Source organism: Salmo salar, chromosome ssa02, assembly GCF_905237065.1.
Source record: "Salmo salar chromosome ssa02, Ssal_v3.1, whole genome shotgun sequence".
Lineage (NCBI taxonomy): Eukaryota > Metazoa > Chordata > Actinopteri > Salmoniformes > Salmonidae > Salmo > Salmo salar.
The window spans coordinates 25,381,317-25,397,831 of NC_059443.1; the positions used below are offsets into that span (position 1 = coordinate 25,381,317).

General features: G+C 43.6%; 1 protein-coding gene across 3 annotated transcripts in view; it reads left to right on the forward strand.

The window, feature by feature from the left end:
* Window positions 1–16,515, forward strand: part of LOC106577926 (histone-lysine N-methyltransferase 2B) — an 86,206-nt gene that overhangs the window by 16,549 nt on the left and 53,142 nt on the right. For 2 of the 3 annotated variants that reach the window (XM_014156395.2, XM_045701009.1), the window contains exons 3-10: window positions 1,685–5,746; window positions 5,944–6,149; window positions 6,374–6,487; window positions 6,725–6,887; window positions 7,035–7,269; window positions 7,381–7,679; window positions 11,592–11,695; window positions 12,376–12,486. In XM_014156395.2, coding sequence (XP_014011870.2) covers window positions 3,280–5,746; window positions 5,944–6,149; window positions 6,374–6,487; window positions 6,725–6,887; window positions 7,035–7,269; window positions 7,381–7,679; window positions 11,592–11,695; window positions 12,376–12,486 — 3,699 coding nt within the window. In that variant the 5' untranslated portion in view covers window positions 1,685–3,279. The other variant, XM_045701019.1, reaches the window with a different exon arrangement.

Here is a 16,515-nt window from a genome sequence, read left to right on the forward strand (position 1 = left end):
CTACTTCCACAAGAAATGTTCTTTATGTTCGAAATAATCCATATTTATGTCCAAATACCTCCGTTTTGTTCGTGCGTACAGATCACTTATCCAGAGGCATAACGCGTGAGCGCGGAACCAGAGACGAAAAGTCAAAATGTTCCATTACCGTACTAAGAAGCATGTCAAACACTGTTTAAAATCAATCTTTATGGTATTTTTAATGTAAAATTGCGATAATATTCCAACTGGACAATAGCATATTCATTCAAGAAAAAAAAGAAGGAACGGTGTGTTCGCGGGATCGAGCATATCCAATCCCTTTGTTGCCAGGCAGTCCACTCAGTAACTGAGCTCCTATACTCTGCCCAGTGACAGGAGAATGCTCAAACCACTTTCTGAAGGCTGTTGACGGCCTTAGGAAGTGCAACGTGACCCCACAGAAACTGTAGTTTCGATAGAGAATCAAAAGAAGAACTACAATTCTCAGACTTTCCACTTCCTGGTTGGATTTTTCTCAGGTTTTTGCCTGCCATATGAGTAATGTTATACTCACAGACATCATTCAAACAGTTTTAGAAACTTTAGAGTGTTTTCTATCCAAATCTACTAATAATATGCATATTCTAGTTTCTGGGCAAGAGTAGTAACCAGTTTAATTTGGGTACGTTTTTTTCATCCGACCGTGAAAATACTGCCCCCTACACCCCAACAGGTTAACAAACGATCGTTTTTGGCAAGTCGGTTAGGACATCTACTTTGTGCATGACACAAGTGATTTTTACAACAATAGTTTACAGACAGATTATTTCACTTATAACTCACTGTATCACCATTCCAGTGGGTCACCAGTCCCTCCTGCCTTTGATCTGGCGGGCACACTAGACACAAAATTCTTAATTTGTAAATGATGTCTATGTGTTGGAGTGTGCCCCAGGCTATCCAGGAAAAAAAAGAAAATGGTGCAGTCCAGTTTGCTTAATATAAGGAATTTGTAATGTATTTATACTTTTACTTTTGATACTTAAATATATTTTATCAATTTCTTACTTTTACTTTTGGTACTTAAGTATATTTAAAACCCCATACTGTTAGAGTTTTACTCTAGTATTTTAGTGGGGGACTTTCGCTGTTACTTGTGTCATTTTCTATTAAGGTTTATTGGGTACTTTTTCCACCACTGCAAGTATATACTGGAGTTGCTTACCAAGACCACATTGAAGTTTACTGAGAGGCCTAGTTACAGTTTTGACTTAAATCTGCTTGAAAATCTATGGCGAGACTTGAAAATGGCCGTCTTGCTATGATCAACAACCAACTTGACAGCTTGAAGAATTCTAAAAAGAGTAATGTGCAAATAGTGTACAATCCAGTGGTGCAATGCTCTTAGAGACTCACCCATAAAGACTCACAGCTCTAATCACTGCCAAAGGTGATTCTGACATGTGAATAGTTATGTAAATTAGATGTCTATATTTCATTTGCAATAAAATAGCTATCTTTTAATTTTTTCATGTTTTCACTTGGTCGTTATGGGGTATTGTGTAGATGGGTGAGAAATTTTATTTTAAACCATTTTGAATTCAGGCTGTTACGCAACAAAATGTGGAATAAGACAGGGGGTATGAATACTTTCTGAAAGCATTGTATATCAGCTTAGATATGATAGTAATTTCCTCTCTCATTTGTTATTTTCCTCCATAAGGGGATCCTGTCAAAACAAAATCAAAAAGGATACGAGAGAAGCCACCCCTTGTAGTCACCTCAAAGGAGACAGAGGAGTGTCCAACTCCTGAAGAAGATGCACCATCTTCACAAGAGGTCCACAGTGCAATTCCTCCAGATGCAGTGCCTTCTAAGGATGGTAGGAAGGGTTCAAAAAACAAGCACTCAAATCCAGCAAAGGATAGGCGTCCTGCGGGAAACGTGGCAGCTTTAACACCACGGATTACCATCAAGTTGGTGGCCAAGAAGACGGTGAGAAAGGAAAAGGGAGGACATCTAAAATCTGTGGAGAAGCTGAAGGTAAAAGGATTACATTTTCAATCAAAAGCTAATGACGTCAAAGGTGACCAGATGTCCAGTGCCCATGTCAAATTAAAGACCGAGACACAAGCTGATGAGGCACAGCATCTGAATGGCACTGAGGATGAGGGAGGCGGAGGAGCCATACTGGCAAGGAGGCGTGGTAGATCTGCCTCCAAGATCACTGAACCCTGTGTTCAAAGTGGGGCCAAAGTTGGGGAGGTTGATGACCAAAAATCAGAGGGGTGTATAAAATCAACAGGCAAACAGGACATTGCACTGGAAAGTGGAAATGCGGAGCCAAAAACAGACATTAACAAATTCAAACGGAAAGAAAGAACCACAGAGGTAAGCACTGAAGTCAATAAACTGGTGATCCGGAGAAGAAGTAGAACTACTAATCCACCCTCCGAAACACATGAAGGCCTTGTAACAGAATCAAAAAACCAGAGCAATGACAAAGTATGTCTGGCAGAGTCTTTGTTAGAGGTTTCTAGAATAGAGGAAGCCAAACCACCATCCAGAAAGAGTAGGCGTAAACAAAGCAAGGCACATCAAGAAGAGAAGATGGTCACAGAAATCCATGTTCCGTTAGCCACAGAACCTGAAAAGCCAATTGTTGAATCCAATGACGGTCTGGCTTTTAAAAATGACGATGACATAATCGGGATTCCAAGTTTTAAGCTGATTAAAATCAGAAACCCCAAATTGGAAGGCTCATCTCAGTCTGACAGTAAGGGCTCCTCTCGTAAGAAGAAAGCGAAGCAAGTTTGTGTGGACACTTACATTGGTTAAGGGGAAAAGAAAGGACACCCAAGTGCAGGGCTCTGGAAATACTGTCAAAGGAACAGAGAAGCAGCGGAGTACCACTGAATTAGACAAAGCCTCTCTTTTTTGAACCCAGTGTGATCAAGAGTGTAGAGAACCCCGAAGAGAAAGAGGCCACGAGTTTTACCACTTCCAGAGATGCTGAGCACACACATAATGTGAAGTCTTCCAAGAAGAAGACTAAGGAGACTTCGTCTCTTGAGGAAAAGTCCTCTCTTCATGTTGAAGTGGGACAGGTAACGCAACCACATCCAGACGAGGCCACTCAAACTGACTGTGGTGATACTGTGGGAAAGGTTGTTCCACCCCTTCAGATAAAAAAGGTCTCCTCACCCGGTAAACCTAAACGCTCAAAACCATCATTCTTGATCCATCAAACTAGTCCTGTGCCTGAAGAAAAAAATATACTGGTAAACACAAAAGATTCAAGTGCAATTCTGGAGGAAAATGTTTTTTTTATCAGACACAAACGCTGTGCCAACTCCCAAAGCAAGGAGGAGAAGACTGGCAAAGATGTCTACACCACGGAAGAAGCGTGGAAGTCATAAACCCTGGACAACCCACAAACACAAGCTTCAATCAAGTCCAAATGTGGAACATCCATCTGATGTTCCAGCCAGTGAAGCAGAACCACAGATCAATGAGGTTTTGAAGACTGAGGTTTCGACATTGTCTGTCTCTAAACCTAGAAGGAGAAGAAGTTCATGTGTTTCAGTTAGAAAGAGGCCAGGGAAGACACAGATGTTACCTGAACCCACCGAATCTCCAAACAAAGAGTTAGCCCCATCTGAACAGCAGACCGTGGAGTTCTCCACATTGTCTGTTGTCTCTAAACCTAGGAGAAGAAATTCTAGCCTTTCAATAAGAAATAAGTCAAAGACACCAACATCATCTGAAACTCCAATCACAGAGATGGCCCCATTTGAACAGCAGACAGAGGAGGTCTCCACATTATCTGTTGTATCTAAACCTAGGAGAAGAAATTCTAGCCTTTCAATAAGAAATAGGTCAAAGACACCAACATCATCTGAAACTCCAATCACAGAGATGGCCCCATTTGAACAGCAGACAGAGGAGGTCTCCACATTGTCTGTTGTATCTAAACCTAGGAGAAGAACTTCTAGCCTTTCAATTAGAAAGAAGTCAAGAAAGACTCCATCTGAAACTCCAAACACAGAGATGGCCCCATCAGAACAGCAGACAGAGGAGGTCTCCACATTGTCTGTTGTGTTTAAACCTAGGAGAATAACTTCTAGCCTTTCAATAAGAAATAATTCAAAGACGCCAACATCATCTGAATCTCCAATCACAGAGATGGCCCCATTTGAACCACAGACTGAGGAGGTCTCCACATTGCCTGTTGTCTCTAAATCTAGAAGGAGAAGAAATTTGAGCCTTTCAATTAGAAAGAAGTCAAAGACGCCAACGTCATCTGAAACTCCAAACATAGAATTAGCCCGATCTGAACCTGTGACTTTGGCTGACACTCAACCAGCGGTAAAGGTGGAGCCAGAGACCCAGCCAATAGAGAGTGGAAAGGTGCTGCTGTTGGAGCCCCCTGTTATTGAAAAGACAGAACCACGGCGTCATAGAAGTCTGTTCAAACATGGCAAAAAGAAGCGAAGAGCCTTGATTGGACAGAGGCAGAAACAAAGGCAGAGGCCAAGAAGGAGAAGGCGTGATGAGAGTAAATCACCTGAAAGTAAGGTTCCTGAAACTGTTGAAGAGGTAGACCTAAAGGAAGTTTCCTCCCCAGAGGCTGCTTCCACACCGGCAAGCTCTAAACTCATTGGCATCCTCAAGACCAAGTACAGAAGGAAAAAGGTCCCCAATTCAAGCCTTCAGTTCCTTGGTACCAAAAGACCAAGAGCCAGGCCTAACACTCTATCTAAGCAGGTAGAAATGGATATCGCCCAGCAAATTTTGGAGGAGCAGGATATACAAGACACTGTGGATGATGAACCACAGTCTGATGCTTTTGATGACCAGCATGGTAAATCAAAGTACCTTAAAAACATAAAGCACTTCATCATGCCTGTTGTCAGTGTCCGGTCGTCACGGGTGATCAAGACTCCACAGAGGTTTATGGATGATGCTGGCATGTCCGTTTTGCCCCGTAGAAACTCCCCGAAGAAAGGCCAACAATTCGGCTTACACCCACGCACTGGAAGGAAACGAGAAGATGGCACAGGTAGAGAGCTTACTCCTGATCTGCCTATCGACGAGGAAGAATTTCTGAATGAGGCGCAGTTAGATGTGGATTTGTTCTCAACTCAGGAACTCGAACAGGAAACCACTGACGTGAGTGACGGCTTATCCTACGGAAAGCAGTCTGGAAAGAGGAAGTCCCTTTTGAGGAATCCCAGTTTCAAGTGGCATGTGCCAGGAGAGTCTGGTGAGGAGGTATATACACTGGACAAAACTCTACAGAGCGAGTATGAGACTTTACTTTTATCCAAAGAATTCCAAATTGCTTCTGAACCATCAACCGATCCCCAGGAGGTTCAGAAAAAGAAAAGGCCCTGCAAGTTCAACAAGCAAACATCTCACCTAAATATATACAAGCGACTGAAGAAGCTGCAACCAGGACTTCCCAAAAAGAGAAGAAAAAATGTGATGACAGATGGCGTTTGCAATACTCTTCAATCTTCTGTTCATATGCTAGCGGAAGGTCTGGATGATGAAGTCAAGAGCATCTGTCTAAAGAAACGTCCCACAATCACAGCTCCAAGCAAACCCAAATCAAAGCAAGGCAAATCCAAACTCAAGATTGAGGATCTTGATAGCCCTGGGGTTGTGCGAAAAGTCTCTGTGTGTGTTCGGACTATGAACTCAAAGTTCTTAACATTCCAATATGGAGAACATGAGGAGTTGACAGAGGAAGACGAAACAAATGCTGAAAATGTTATTGCAGGTAAGCAAAGATCAATCAATTAATGCTGATAGTTGTTTAACATTGGCTTGCTAGATTAAAAAAAAACTGTGCCTTATGTAAACCTGGTATTTTTGTTTATTTTTTATTTTACTTGGTATAATGTCTCTGAGTATGTTTTTACTGCTTAAATTACCCTGGAAAGTAGTGACATACTTTTTGGTCTTTCTCTGTCCCAGAAGCAGGAAAGCTTGAGCCACAGGAACTGCATCTGAACATGATCGCAGAGGCTGACCGTGCTACTGCTGCTGCTGCTGCTGAGGAGAAAGGAGCCACCCAGAGAGTTCGCTTCACAGGGGCCAATAAGAGGATGTTCAATCTGCTCAAGAAAGCCAAGGTCCAGCTCAACAAGATCGACCAGCAGAAACAACTGAAGTCCTCAGGGGTAATAATTGTCCCACTCATAAAAAGAATACACTTCAAAATTGCCATGCAGACAGTTATTTTTTGCAGTAAACAACATGCATGATGGGACTTTTTTCTGATACAGAATATGCTTTGTTTCCCTTCATTGTCATTAAATAGGATGATATTCATTAACACCAATATTGTGATATCTCTGGAGAGCTTCCTGTGTAAGCCCATAGTGATGAAACATGTTACCTGCAGCTTCTATCAGGGCCTGCTGGCTCCAGAGATGCAGCAGGGAAGAGACAAAGGAGGAAACCGAAAGAGCAGCTTGAGCCTGCTGCCTCAAATATGACTGACCCACCCCTGTCACAGGTATGGGCATATGAACACAATCCTGGTCTGTGCTGTTCTCTGCATGTTTTATGTTCAGTGTCTCTCGCAATTCAATGTGTCTGAATGTTGCTTTGTCTCTTACTTAATAAAGTATCAGTATGTTGTTTCTTCCTTGCTAAGACCCACCTTTTCTGGTCATAAAAATATTTTTCAATGTGATGAATGAATGTGTCATAACAGCATCCCTCCCTGTCCCCCCTCTTTCCTCGTTAACAGGAGTTCCGCAGAGCGGGGGGTCCACGCATCAAGCATGTGTGCCGTGCAGCAGCTGTGGTGCTGGGCCAGCCTCGGGCGCTGGTGCCCGATGACATGATCCCCAGACTCAGTGCTCTGCCACTGCATGAGAGAACTGGCATATCCCCCTCTGGAAAGAACCAAGGTAGAGCCTCAAGCTTTCAAAACTGATTATCAATGCAAATCTCTCAACAAATTTTTTTAAGTGAAATTATGCGTTCTGGTCTTTCCACACAACTTTCTTTGACTTTCCTATGAAAGATATCATAATTATATACCTTATCTATTGAAGGTGGTCGGTCTCCCTCTGGGCCAGACAGCCCTGGGCTGCTGGACCAAAAGGTTACCAAGGTCAGGAAGTCAGGAGCAGGTTTTGCTAAACAAAAGAGCCTTGGATCATTTGGGCTCCGCTCTCGGAGGTGTGGGATCTGCAAGGGCTGCAACCACGAGGAGGACTGTGGCGAGTGCATGAACTGCCTGGACAAACCCAAGTTTGGAGGGCCCAATACGAAGCGACAGTGCTGCGTGTAAGTGTACTGCTCATCAGAATTGCAAAGGTGACCAACTCGCATATATGCTACTGAATTATATGGATTGAATAGACAACTAAATGACCCATTTTTTTCTCTCTCCAAAAGATATAAAAGATGCGATCAGATTGAAGACAGAAAAGCACGTCGTTTGAGTGGCAAGTTCCCTAGAGGTCCTGGGAAGCGCAGGCGGCACTGCCTCAGCGTGGTTCAGTCTAGCAATGAGGAAGTTGATGGGATGGAGGTGGGGGACAGCCAGAGCCCATCTGTGAGGAAGCAGCCGCGGCGCTGTGTGAAGCCGCGCTCCTACTTTGACCTGCTGGACTATGACTCTGACCTGGAGATCACTGTGGGCTCCAACTCTGCCTCCCCCGGCCGGAGGAGAGGCCCCGGTCCACGCATCCAAGGTAGTAATGTAACATTATCGGGAAGTGATCATAGAAAGGGATTTTATTCTATGTAATATTTTCAGATCTTCTGGAACAGATATTCCCAAACTGGGACACGCGCAATGCCGTCAGGCGCAATGCCGTCAGCCAAATAAAAATGTGATTCACATTTTTTTCCTTTTTCACATTTTCAAACAGTCAATTTTAGTAAGGCCTGCGTCCATAGAGACACATACCAGCTCTACTGGTAGTACTGCTACTACCAGCAGTACTACACCTGCACCTGTTGACTACACAAGTTGTGTTGCTTCCACGAGCACATCCAATGCTAGCATCAGTAAGCTAGCATGGGCACTGACAGTTGAAAATCTGATGCAACCGAAGAGCTACTGCCCCCTAACCCGGGAAAGCACCGAAAAACAGATAGGGACATTGGACCATCGAAAAGGCGCAAATATGATGAGAGCTACATTGATTTGGGGTTGACTTATATTGCGAGTAGTGCCTTTCCTCAGCCACAGTGTGTAATGTGCAAAAGTACTATCTCACAACTCAATGAAACCTTCACTCTTGCGCAGACATTTAGAAACAGAACATGCCAATTTGAAAAATAAGCCATGGGAGTTTTTTGATAGAGAATTAAGATGACTTTCGAGTAGTAAGACATGTATAAAATAAACAGATACCATTAACCTCTCTAGGGTATGTGGGATGAAATCGTCCCACCTACTCAACAGCCAGTGGAATTCCGTGGCGCGTTATTCAAATACCTTAGAAATGCTATTACTTCAATTTCTCAAACATATGACTATTTTACACCATTTTAAAGACAAGACTCTCGTTATTCTAACCACACTGTCCGATTTCAAAAAGGCTTTACAACGAAAGCAAAACATTAGATTATGTCAGCAGAGTACCCAGCCAGAAATAATCAGACACCCATTTTTCAAGCTAGCATATAATGTCACATAAACCCAAACCACAGCTAAATGCAGCACTAACCTTTGATGATCTTCATCAGATGACACTCCTAGGACATTATGTTATACAATACATGCATGTTTTGTTCAATCAAGTTCATATTTATATCAAAAACCAGCTTTTTACATTAGCATGTGACGTTCAGAACTAGCATACCCACTGCAAACTTCTGGTGAATTTACTAAATTACTCACGATAAACGTTCACAAAAAACATAACAATTATTTTATGAATTATAGATACAGAACTCCTTTATGCAATCGCTATGTCCGATTTTAAAATAGCTTTTCGGCGAAAGCACATTTTGCAATATTCTGAGTAGATAGCCCAGCCATCACGGGCTAGCTATTTTGACACCCATGAAGTTTGGCCCTCACCAAACTCCGATTTACTATTAGAAAAATTTGATTACATTTGCTGTTCTTTGTCAGAATGCACTCCCAGGACTTCTACTTCAAAACAAATGTTGGTTTGGTTCAAAGTAATCCATAGTTCAAATGTTCAAATATCCTCTGTTTTGTTTGTGCGTTCAAGACACTATCCGAAGGGTGACGAAGGGTGACGCGCCCGACGCGTTTCGTGACAAAAAAATTCAAAATATTCCATTACCGTACTTCGAAGCATGTCAACCGCTGTTTAAAATCAATTTTTATGCGATTTTTCTCGTAAAAAAAGCGATAATATTCCGACCGGGAAACCCTGTTTTCGTTCAAAGACGAAAAAATAAAAACATGGTGTCGCCTCGTGCACGCGCCCCAGTCTCATTGTTCTCTGATCGACCACTATCCAAATGCGCTACTGTTTTTCAGCCAGGGCCTGCAAAGACATCATTCACCGTTTTGCCGCCTTCTAAGAGCCTATGGGAGCCGTAGGAAGTGTCACGTTACAGCAGAGATCCTCAGTTTTCAATAAAGAGAGTGTAGAAGCCCAAGAAATGGTCAGAGAGGGCACTTCCTGTAAGGAATCTTCTCAGGTTTTTGCCTGCCATATGAGTTCTGTTATACTCACAGACACCATTCAAACACAGTTTTAGAAACTTTAGGGTGTTTTCTATCCAAAGGCAATAATTATATGCATATTCTAGTTTCTGGGCAGTAGTAATAACCAGATTAAATCGGGTACGTTTTTTATCCGGCCGTGCAAATACTGCCCCCTACCCTAGAGAGGTTAATAAGAAGGGGCTAGAAGCGTCTTACATGGTGAGCTACCGAGTGGCTAGGACGGGCAAGCCCCATACTATTGTGGAGGACTTAATTCTTCCTGCTGCCGTGGATATGGTTGGGACAATGCTGTGGGAAAAGGCCCAAAAAGCGATACAGACAATGCCTTCATCAAACAACAGTTTCACAACGCATCAGTGACATGGTAGGACATGTTTTGAAACAATTACTGCTTCGCATACAAGCCAGTGAATTCTATGCGTTACAGCTGGATGATGTGGTGTCAACAGATATGGCGGGCCTGGCACAACTCCTGGTATATCTCCATTACGTTTATGGGGGGGTCAATTAAGGAAGACATCCTCTTCTGCAAACCAGAACAACAGGAGAGGATATTTAAGTACTGGACAGCTTTGTGACATCAAATGGACTTTGGTGGTCAAGATGTGTTGGTATCTGTACTGATGGTGCAAAAGCCATGACAGGTAAACATAGTGGAGTGGTAACGCGCGTGCAAGCAGTTGCTCTCGGCAGTGTACGCCACTTGGGTACACTGCAGCATCCACCGAGAGGCTCTTGCTGCCATGGGAATGCCTGACAGCTTGAAAGACGTTTTGCACACTACAGTTTCTACAACATACAGAAGTGCACTGGTTATCAAGGGGCAAAGTATTGACACGTGCTTAATGTTTTCTTTACTCCCCATAATTTTCACTTGTCTGACCGCTTGCATGATGACGAGTTTCGCAGACAACTGGCCTATCTGGGAAATGTTTTTTCTCGCCTGAATGATCTGAATCTAGGATTACAGGGACTCTCTGCGACTATATTCAATGTGCTGGACAAAATTGAGGCTATGATAAAGAAGTTGGAGCTCTTCTCTGTCTGCATTAACAAGGACAACACATAGGTCTTTCCATCATTTTATGATTTTTTTTGTGTGCGAATGAACTCAAGCTTATGGACAATGTCAAATGTGATATAGCGAAGCACCTGAGTGAGTTGGGTGTGCAATTACGAAGGTACTTTCCCGAAACGGATGACACAAATAACTGGATTTGTTATCCCTTTCATGCCCTGCCTCCAGTCTACTTACTGATATCTGAACAAGAGAAATCGAAATTGTAACAAGCGGTTCTGTGTAAATTGAATTTAATCAGAAGCCAGTGCCAGATTTCTGGATTGGGCTGCGCTCAGAGTATCCTGCCTTGGCAAATCACGCTGTTAAGACACTGATGCCCTTTGCAACCACGTACAAATGTGAGAGTGGATTCTCGGCCCTCACTAGCATGAACTAAATACAGGCAGAGGCTGTGGAAAATGATTTAAGACTGAGACTCTCTCCAATACAACCCAACATTGCAGAGTTATGTGCATCCTTTCAAGCACACCCTTCTCATTAACTTGTGGTGAATTATTCACAATTTTCGATGAACAAATAAGGTTTTATATGTAAGATGGTTAAATAAAGAGCAAAAGGATTGATTATTATTATTTGTGCCATGGTCCTATAAGAGCTCTTATAGGACCAAAACTCACACTCATTAATACATGTATAGTGTGTGTGTGGCAGGCTTACAATAGTGGCAACATTTAAGAGTGCGCTGACCCTGGTGCTAGAGAGGGTACGCAGCTGGAGGTTGAATGTTTGAAGGGGTACGGGACTACAAAAAGATTGGGAACCACTGTTCTAGAAGATCCCGGTCAAAGCTGTGAGGTAATGCGTTAACTCTGAAGTATTAACACTGTATGTCTAATGACCACTGCAATGGTTCCTTTTCGTCTTCAGACTTTGTCTCTCTGGATGGATTCCTGGGAGACCTATCAGACGACAGTGTGAGACATCGCAGGCTGCACCACCGAGTCCCTCCTGGTCGCCGTAAAACTGACAAGGTAAAGAATCACAACAGGGCTGCTGCTCTGATGCCACTGAGCAGGCGGTGCATGAATTGACAGTTTCTGGGTCGCCTAGGTGTATAACACAAAGGATCTGCACAACCCACTCCCCACCGCCCCTCTCTCTCTCTCTCTCTCTCTCTCCAATCTCTCTCTCTCTCTCCAATCTCCTATCTTTCCACTCACTTCGTCTTCTCTCTGCTGCACCTTATGGTGGGATTCCCTGTCCTCTCTTCCTTCTCTCTCCTCTCATTCCGAGTTAAGCTGCTGCTTGCTTATAGGTGCTCGTGGCAGATAACGCTGGTGCTCTTTTGCTTTGGCCTCAGCAGTCCCACCCTTCACAGGCACAGCAGAAGCGGACAGGCCCATGGAGCGGTGGTGTCTACAGCTGGCTGCACGATGACCACCATGGAGAGAGAGAGTCAGAGGGGCTGTCGGCGGAGCAGCTACTGCTGCAGATGACACAGTCCCCCCCACACTCACAGTCAGACCTGGAGCTATCCTCCTCCTACCCCGAGGACCAAGGGTCTCCCCACCCCTGGCGCCTGCTATCCCACACTGGGGCCACCCCGGGGTGGCCAAGGGCCAGGGTGAGGGTAGAGGGTGAGAGGGGAAGAATGTTGGTGGAGGCGGGGTGGGGACGAGCCCGTTTTTATGCTTTGTCTTATTTTTCCCAGAATCCTCTGGAACAGACGCCACCCAGCGTCCTGGCCGCCCTGGCCAATGGATTTGACCAGAGGGAGAGGGAGCCGTCCGAGCCTACGCACAAGATCGGCGTGGACTTCAAGGTCAGATGCTTTTCCTTGACTCTTGTAGCTGTGGTTTTAGAGATCTCATTTACCAGTTATACCCGTGGTATACGGCTGTCAGCCATTCAGCATTCAGGGCTTGAACCACCCAGTTTTAATGGCCAATATACCAGAAATCCCTGAGGTGCCTTATTGCTATTATAAACCGTTACCAACATAAATATCACAGTAAATAAGTTGTTTTGCGTCATACCTGTGATATATTGTATGCTAAATACACGGCATGAATGCTGTTTCAGCCCATCAGCATCCAGGACCCAAACTACGCAGTTTATAACCATGCTTAAATTTGTTAAGTTCATGTTTTAAGTATCCCTATATTTCTGTTATTACGGGGCTATCACTCAGTCAAGAGTGCGCCTGCGCAGGACGTCTGTTCGTTGATGGACCTAGCCGAGAGTGCAATGGCTACCTTGTAGTGTGTTCATACGGTATAGTAAACTTTGTTAAACTGGAACCTTGTCGTTGTCATTTCGAGTTAACATTGGTAGCAGAGGATGGCTAATAACTACAATGTGCCACCTCGCTTCGACGAGAAGAGGTCGTACGAAAGTTGGAAAAATGAACTTGGAATCTGGACACGAGTTACTAATCTGGACGCGAAAAAGCAAGCACTTGCGGTGGTATTATCACTCGAGGGAAGAGCGAGAGATACAGCACTGGAAATATCCGTTGAGGATTTGAACAATGATGATGGTATAGGAACTTTGATCAGAGCACTGCATTCTGTATTTTTTAAAGAAGAGAAAGACCGTGCCTACGAGGCATATTCAAACTTTGACAGTGTTACGAGAGATATTTCGGTTGCAATGACGGACAGAGGTACAATAGGATGCGCAAGTACGACATGGTTCTCCCGGATGCAGTGTTAGCTTTCAAGTTGCTAGATACTGCCTGTCTAGATAGTAGGGAGAAACAGTTGGCTTTGACTGCTTGTACTGTACTGACTTTTGCATCAATGAAGTCGGCACTAAAAATAATTTTGGGTGAAAAGACGTCTGTCGCGCCAATAACAGATGGAATGCAAGTGAGTAACGAAGCATTTTACACTGAGCAGCAGAGAAAAGGCGTCAAAAAGTCACGTTCTCAAGACAACCAGAAGAGGTCGCCATTTCCCGGCACAAATCCACTGGACAAATATGGAAGGAGATCAAAATGTGCTATTTGTCAAAGCACTTACCATTGGGTTAAAGACTCCTCATAAAAATGAACAAGTTAAACTAACAGAGGAAAATGTAAACACAGATATAGAGCAGTGTAACATTACACTGTTTTCAAATGAATCTGCTTCTGATACTGAGATTTTTATAGTTGAATCCTTAGGATCTGCTGTGATTGATACTGACTGCATGTACACGGACAGTGTGTGGTTCAAAATGGCTTGATAGCTATGTCAGTGAACTAAATATGAAAGAAGTACAAAATATGATTGACACACCAAGCAACAGAGCTTTCAAATTTGGAGATGGGAGAATTGTTCATTCTACCAAGCGAGTTAAGATACCACCAAAATTGGTCAGACTAAGTGTCACATTGAAACAGAGGTGGTCCCTACAGATATCCCCTTACTATTAAGCAAAGCTTCCCTCAAGAAGGCAGGGGCTGTACTAGACATAAAAAATGACGTTTAAACAACCAGTGACTCTTGAACTTACTACCTCAGGCCACTATTGTGTAAACATTTTAGACAAAGACATCACACAGAGTCCATGCAAAAATGAGACTCTGGTGGACACAGAGCACATGGAGATTCTGACAGTCACAGAGAACATGAACACAAAAGAAAAACACAAAGTATTGTTAAAGCTTCACAAACAGTTTGGACATGCTACAGTTGACAGACTTCAGAAGTTACTCAGCAGTTCAGGGAATAATGATGATGAGAGTATTTCCATTCTACAGCAGATAGATAACAGTTGTGAGACATGTCAAAAATACAGTAAATCTAAGCCCAAAGCAGCTGTTGGTTTGCCACTAGCTTCCAAATACAATGAAACAGTGGCTGTAGATCTACATGAGTTAGCACCAAGTGTGTGGTACCTTCACATAATCGACCACTTCACACGCTTTAGTGCTGGAAGCATTGTGAATACAAAGAAACCCAGTGACATCGTCAATCATTCATTCCTGGGTAAGTGTGCATGGCCCGCCCCAGAAATTGTACAGTGACAATGGAGGAGAATTCAATAATAATGAAATAAGAGAAATGGCAGAGAAATTCAACATGGAAGTAAAGACAACTGCTGCATACAGTCCATGGAGCAATGGAATTCTGGAGAGACACAATCAAACACTCACAGAGATCATGCTGAAAGTGAAGCAAGACAATGGATGTGACTGGAACACAGCCCTAGATTGGGCTTTGATGGCAAAAAACGCAATGCACAATGTTCATGGTTACAGCCCATACCAACTAGTGTTCGGGCAGAACCCTAATCTTCCCTCTGTACTGGTTGACAAGCCACCAGCACTAGAAGGGGCCAGTGTGAGTGCATGGGTGGGACAGCACCTTTCAGCACTACATGCAGCGAGAAAAGCGTTCACTGAAGCAGAGTGCTCAGAAAGAATTCGCAGGGCTCTGCGTAAACAGCTACGACCCACCGATGAGAAGTACGAAACTGGGAACAAAGTGTACTACAAACGGGTTGACTGTCAAGAGTGGAAAGGACCGGGAGTAGTCATTGACCAAGATGGTGTGGTGATATTTGTGAGGCACGGAGGCATCATTGTCAGGGTGCATCACTCAAGATTGCGGAAAGTAAATGATCAACAAGATAGAGGGGCTGTTGCTGAGAATCATCCTAATGAAAAGGAGACCGTAACAGACACAAACCTACCAGATGTCACATCCAATGATATGGACACTGAAACTGACACAGGAAATGAAGCAGAGACCTTCACACATGCCACAGATAATACTGTTGAGGGTTCAAATGAGGAAAACATTCAACAACAGCCACATGTGTTAAGACAATATCGATGTTCCAATCTGAAAACTGGACAAACTGTTAAATACATGGACAGAGAAAGTGGTATTCCACATACAGCAACCGTCATTGGACGAGCAGGAAAAGCCAAAAGAAAACACCAGAACGGGTACAACTTGCAGTACTCTGAACCAGTTACACTTTCTGGGACAACAGGGTCAGCTGACCTGTCACTTATAGATAATCTCAGAATTGAACCAATGGAAAATCGAGAAAAACAGAATGACATTCAAAATGATGATGTACTTGAAACAAAGGACGTGTCATTTGACTCAGCTAAGCTAGATGAGCTCAGTAATTGGAGGACAAATTGAGTGTTTGAGGAAGTTAGACATTGGCCAAAGATGTGTCTCAACAAGGTGGGTGTGTACCCTTAAAGAATCCTTAACTGGAATAGTGCCTAAAGCACGTCTAGTGGCTAGAGGTTTTGAGGAGCTGGCTGCTAAACAACTCCCAAAAGACTCACCGACATGCACCTCAGAGTCACTCAGATTTGCTGCTGACAGTAATCTGCCAGAAAAAATTGAAACTTAATTCCATAGACATCAAATCTGCATTTTTGCAGGGAACAGAGCTGTCAAGGGACATTCACATCCGACCTCCGCCTGAAGCTAAATGCGAAGGAACACTGTGGAAACTAAAAAGGTGTGTGTATGGACTGGCAGATGCATCACTCTACTGGTACAACAAAGTCAAGGCAACAATGCTGAATACAGGTGGAAAACTGTCACAAGTGGATCCTGCAGTCTTCTATTGGCTTGATCAAGATTGCAATGTGACTGGAGTACTTGCCTGTCATGTTGATGACTTTATCTGGGGTGGCTCACAGACCTTTGCTACAACTGTGATTCCACACCTCAAAGCTGTTTTCCAGGTCGGCCGTGAGGAGCATGATCATTTATGTTGGCATAGAGTTTATTACAGTTGATGGGACAATACTGATGCAACAGGAGAGCTATATCAAGAATCTTCAACCCATCCACATGGATTCTTCAAGAGCCGTACAAAGGAATTCCCCTCT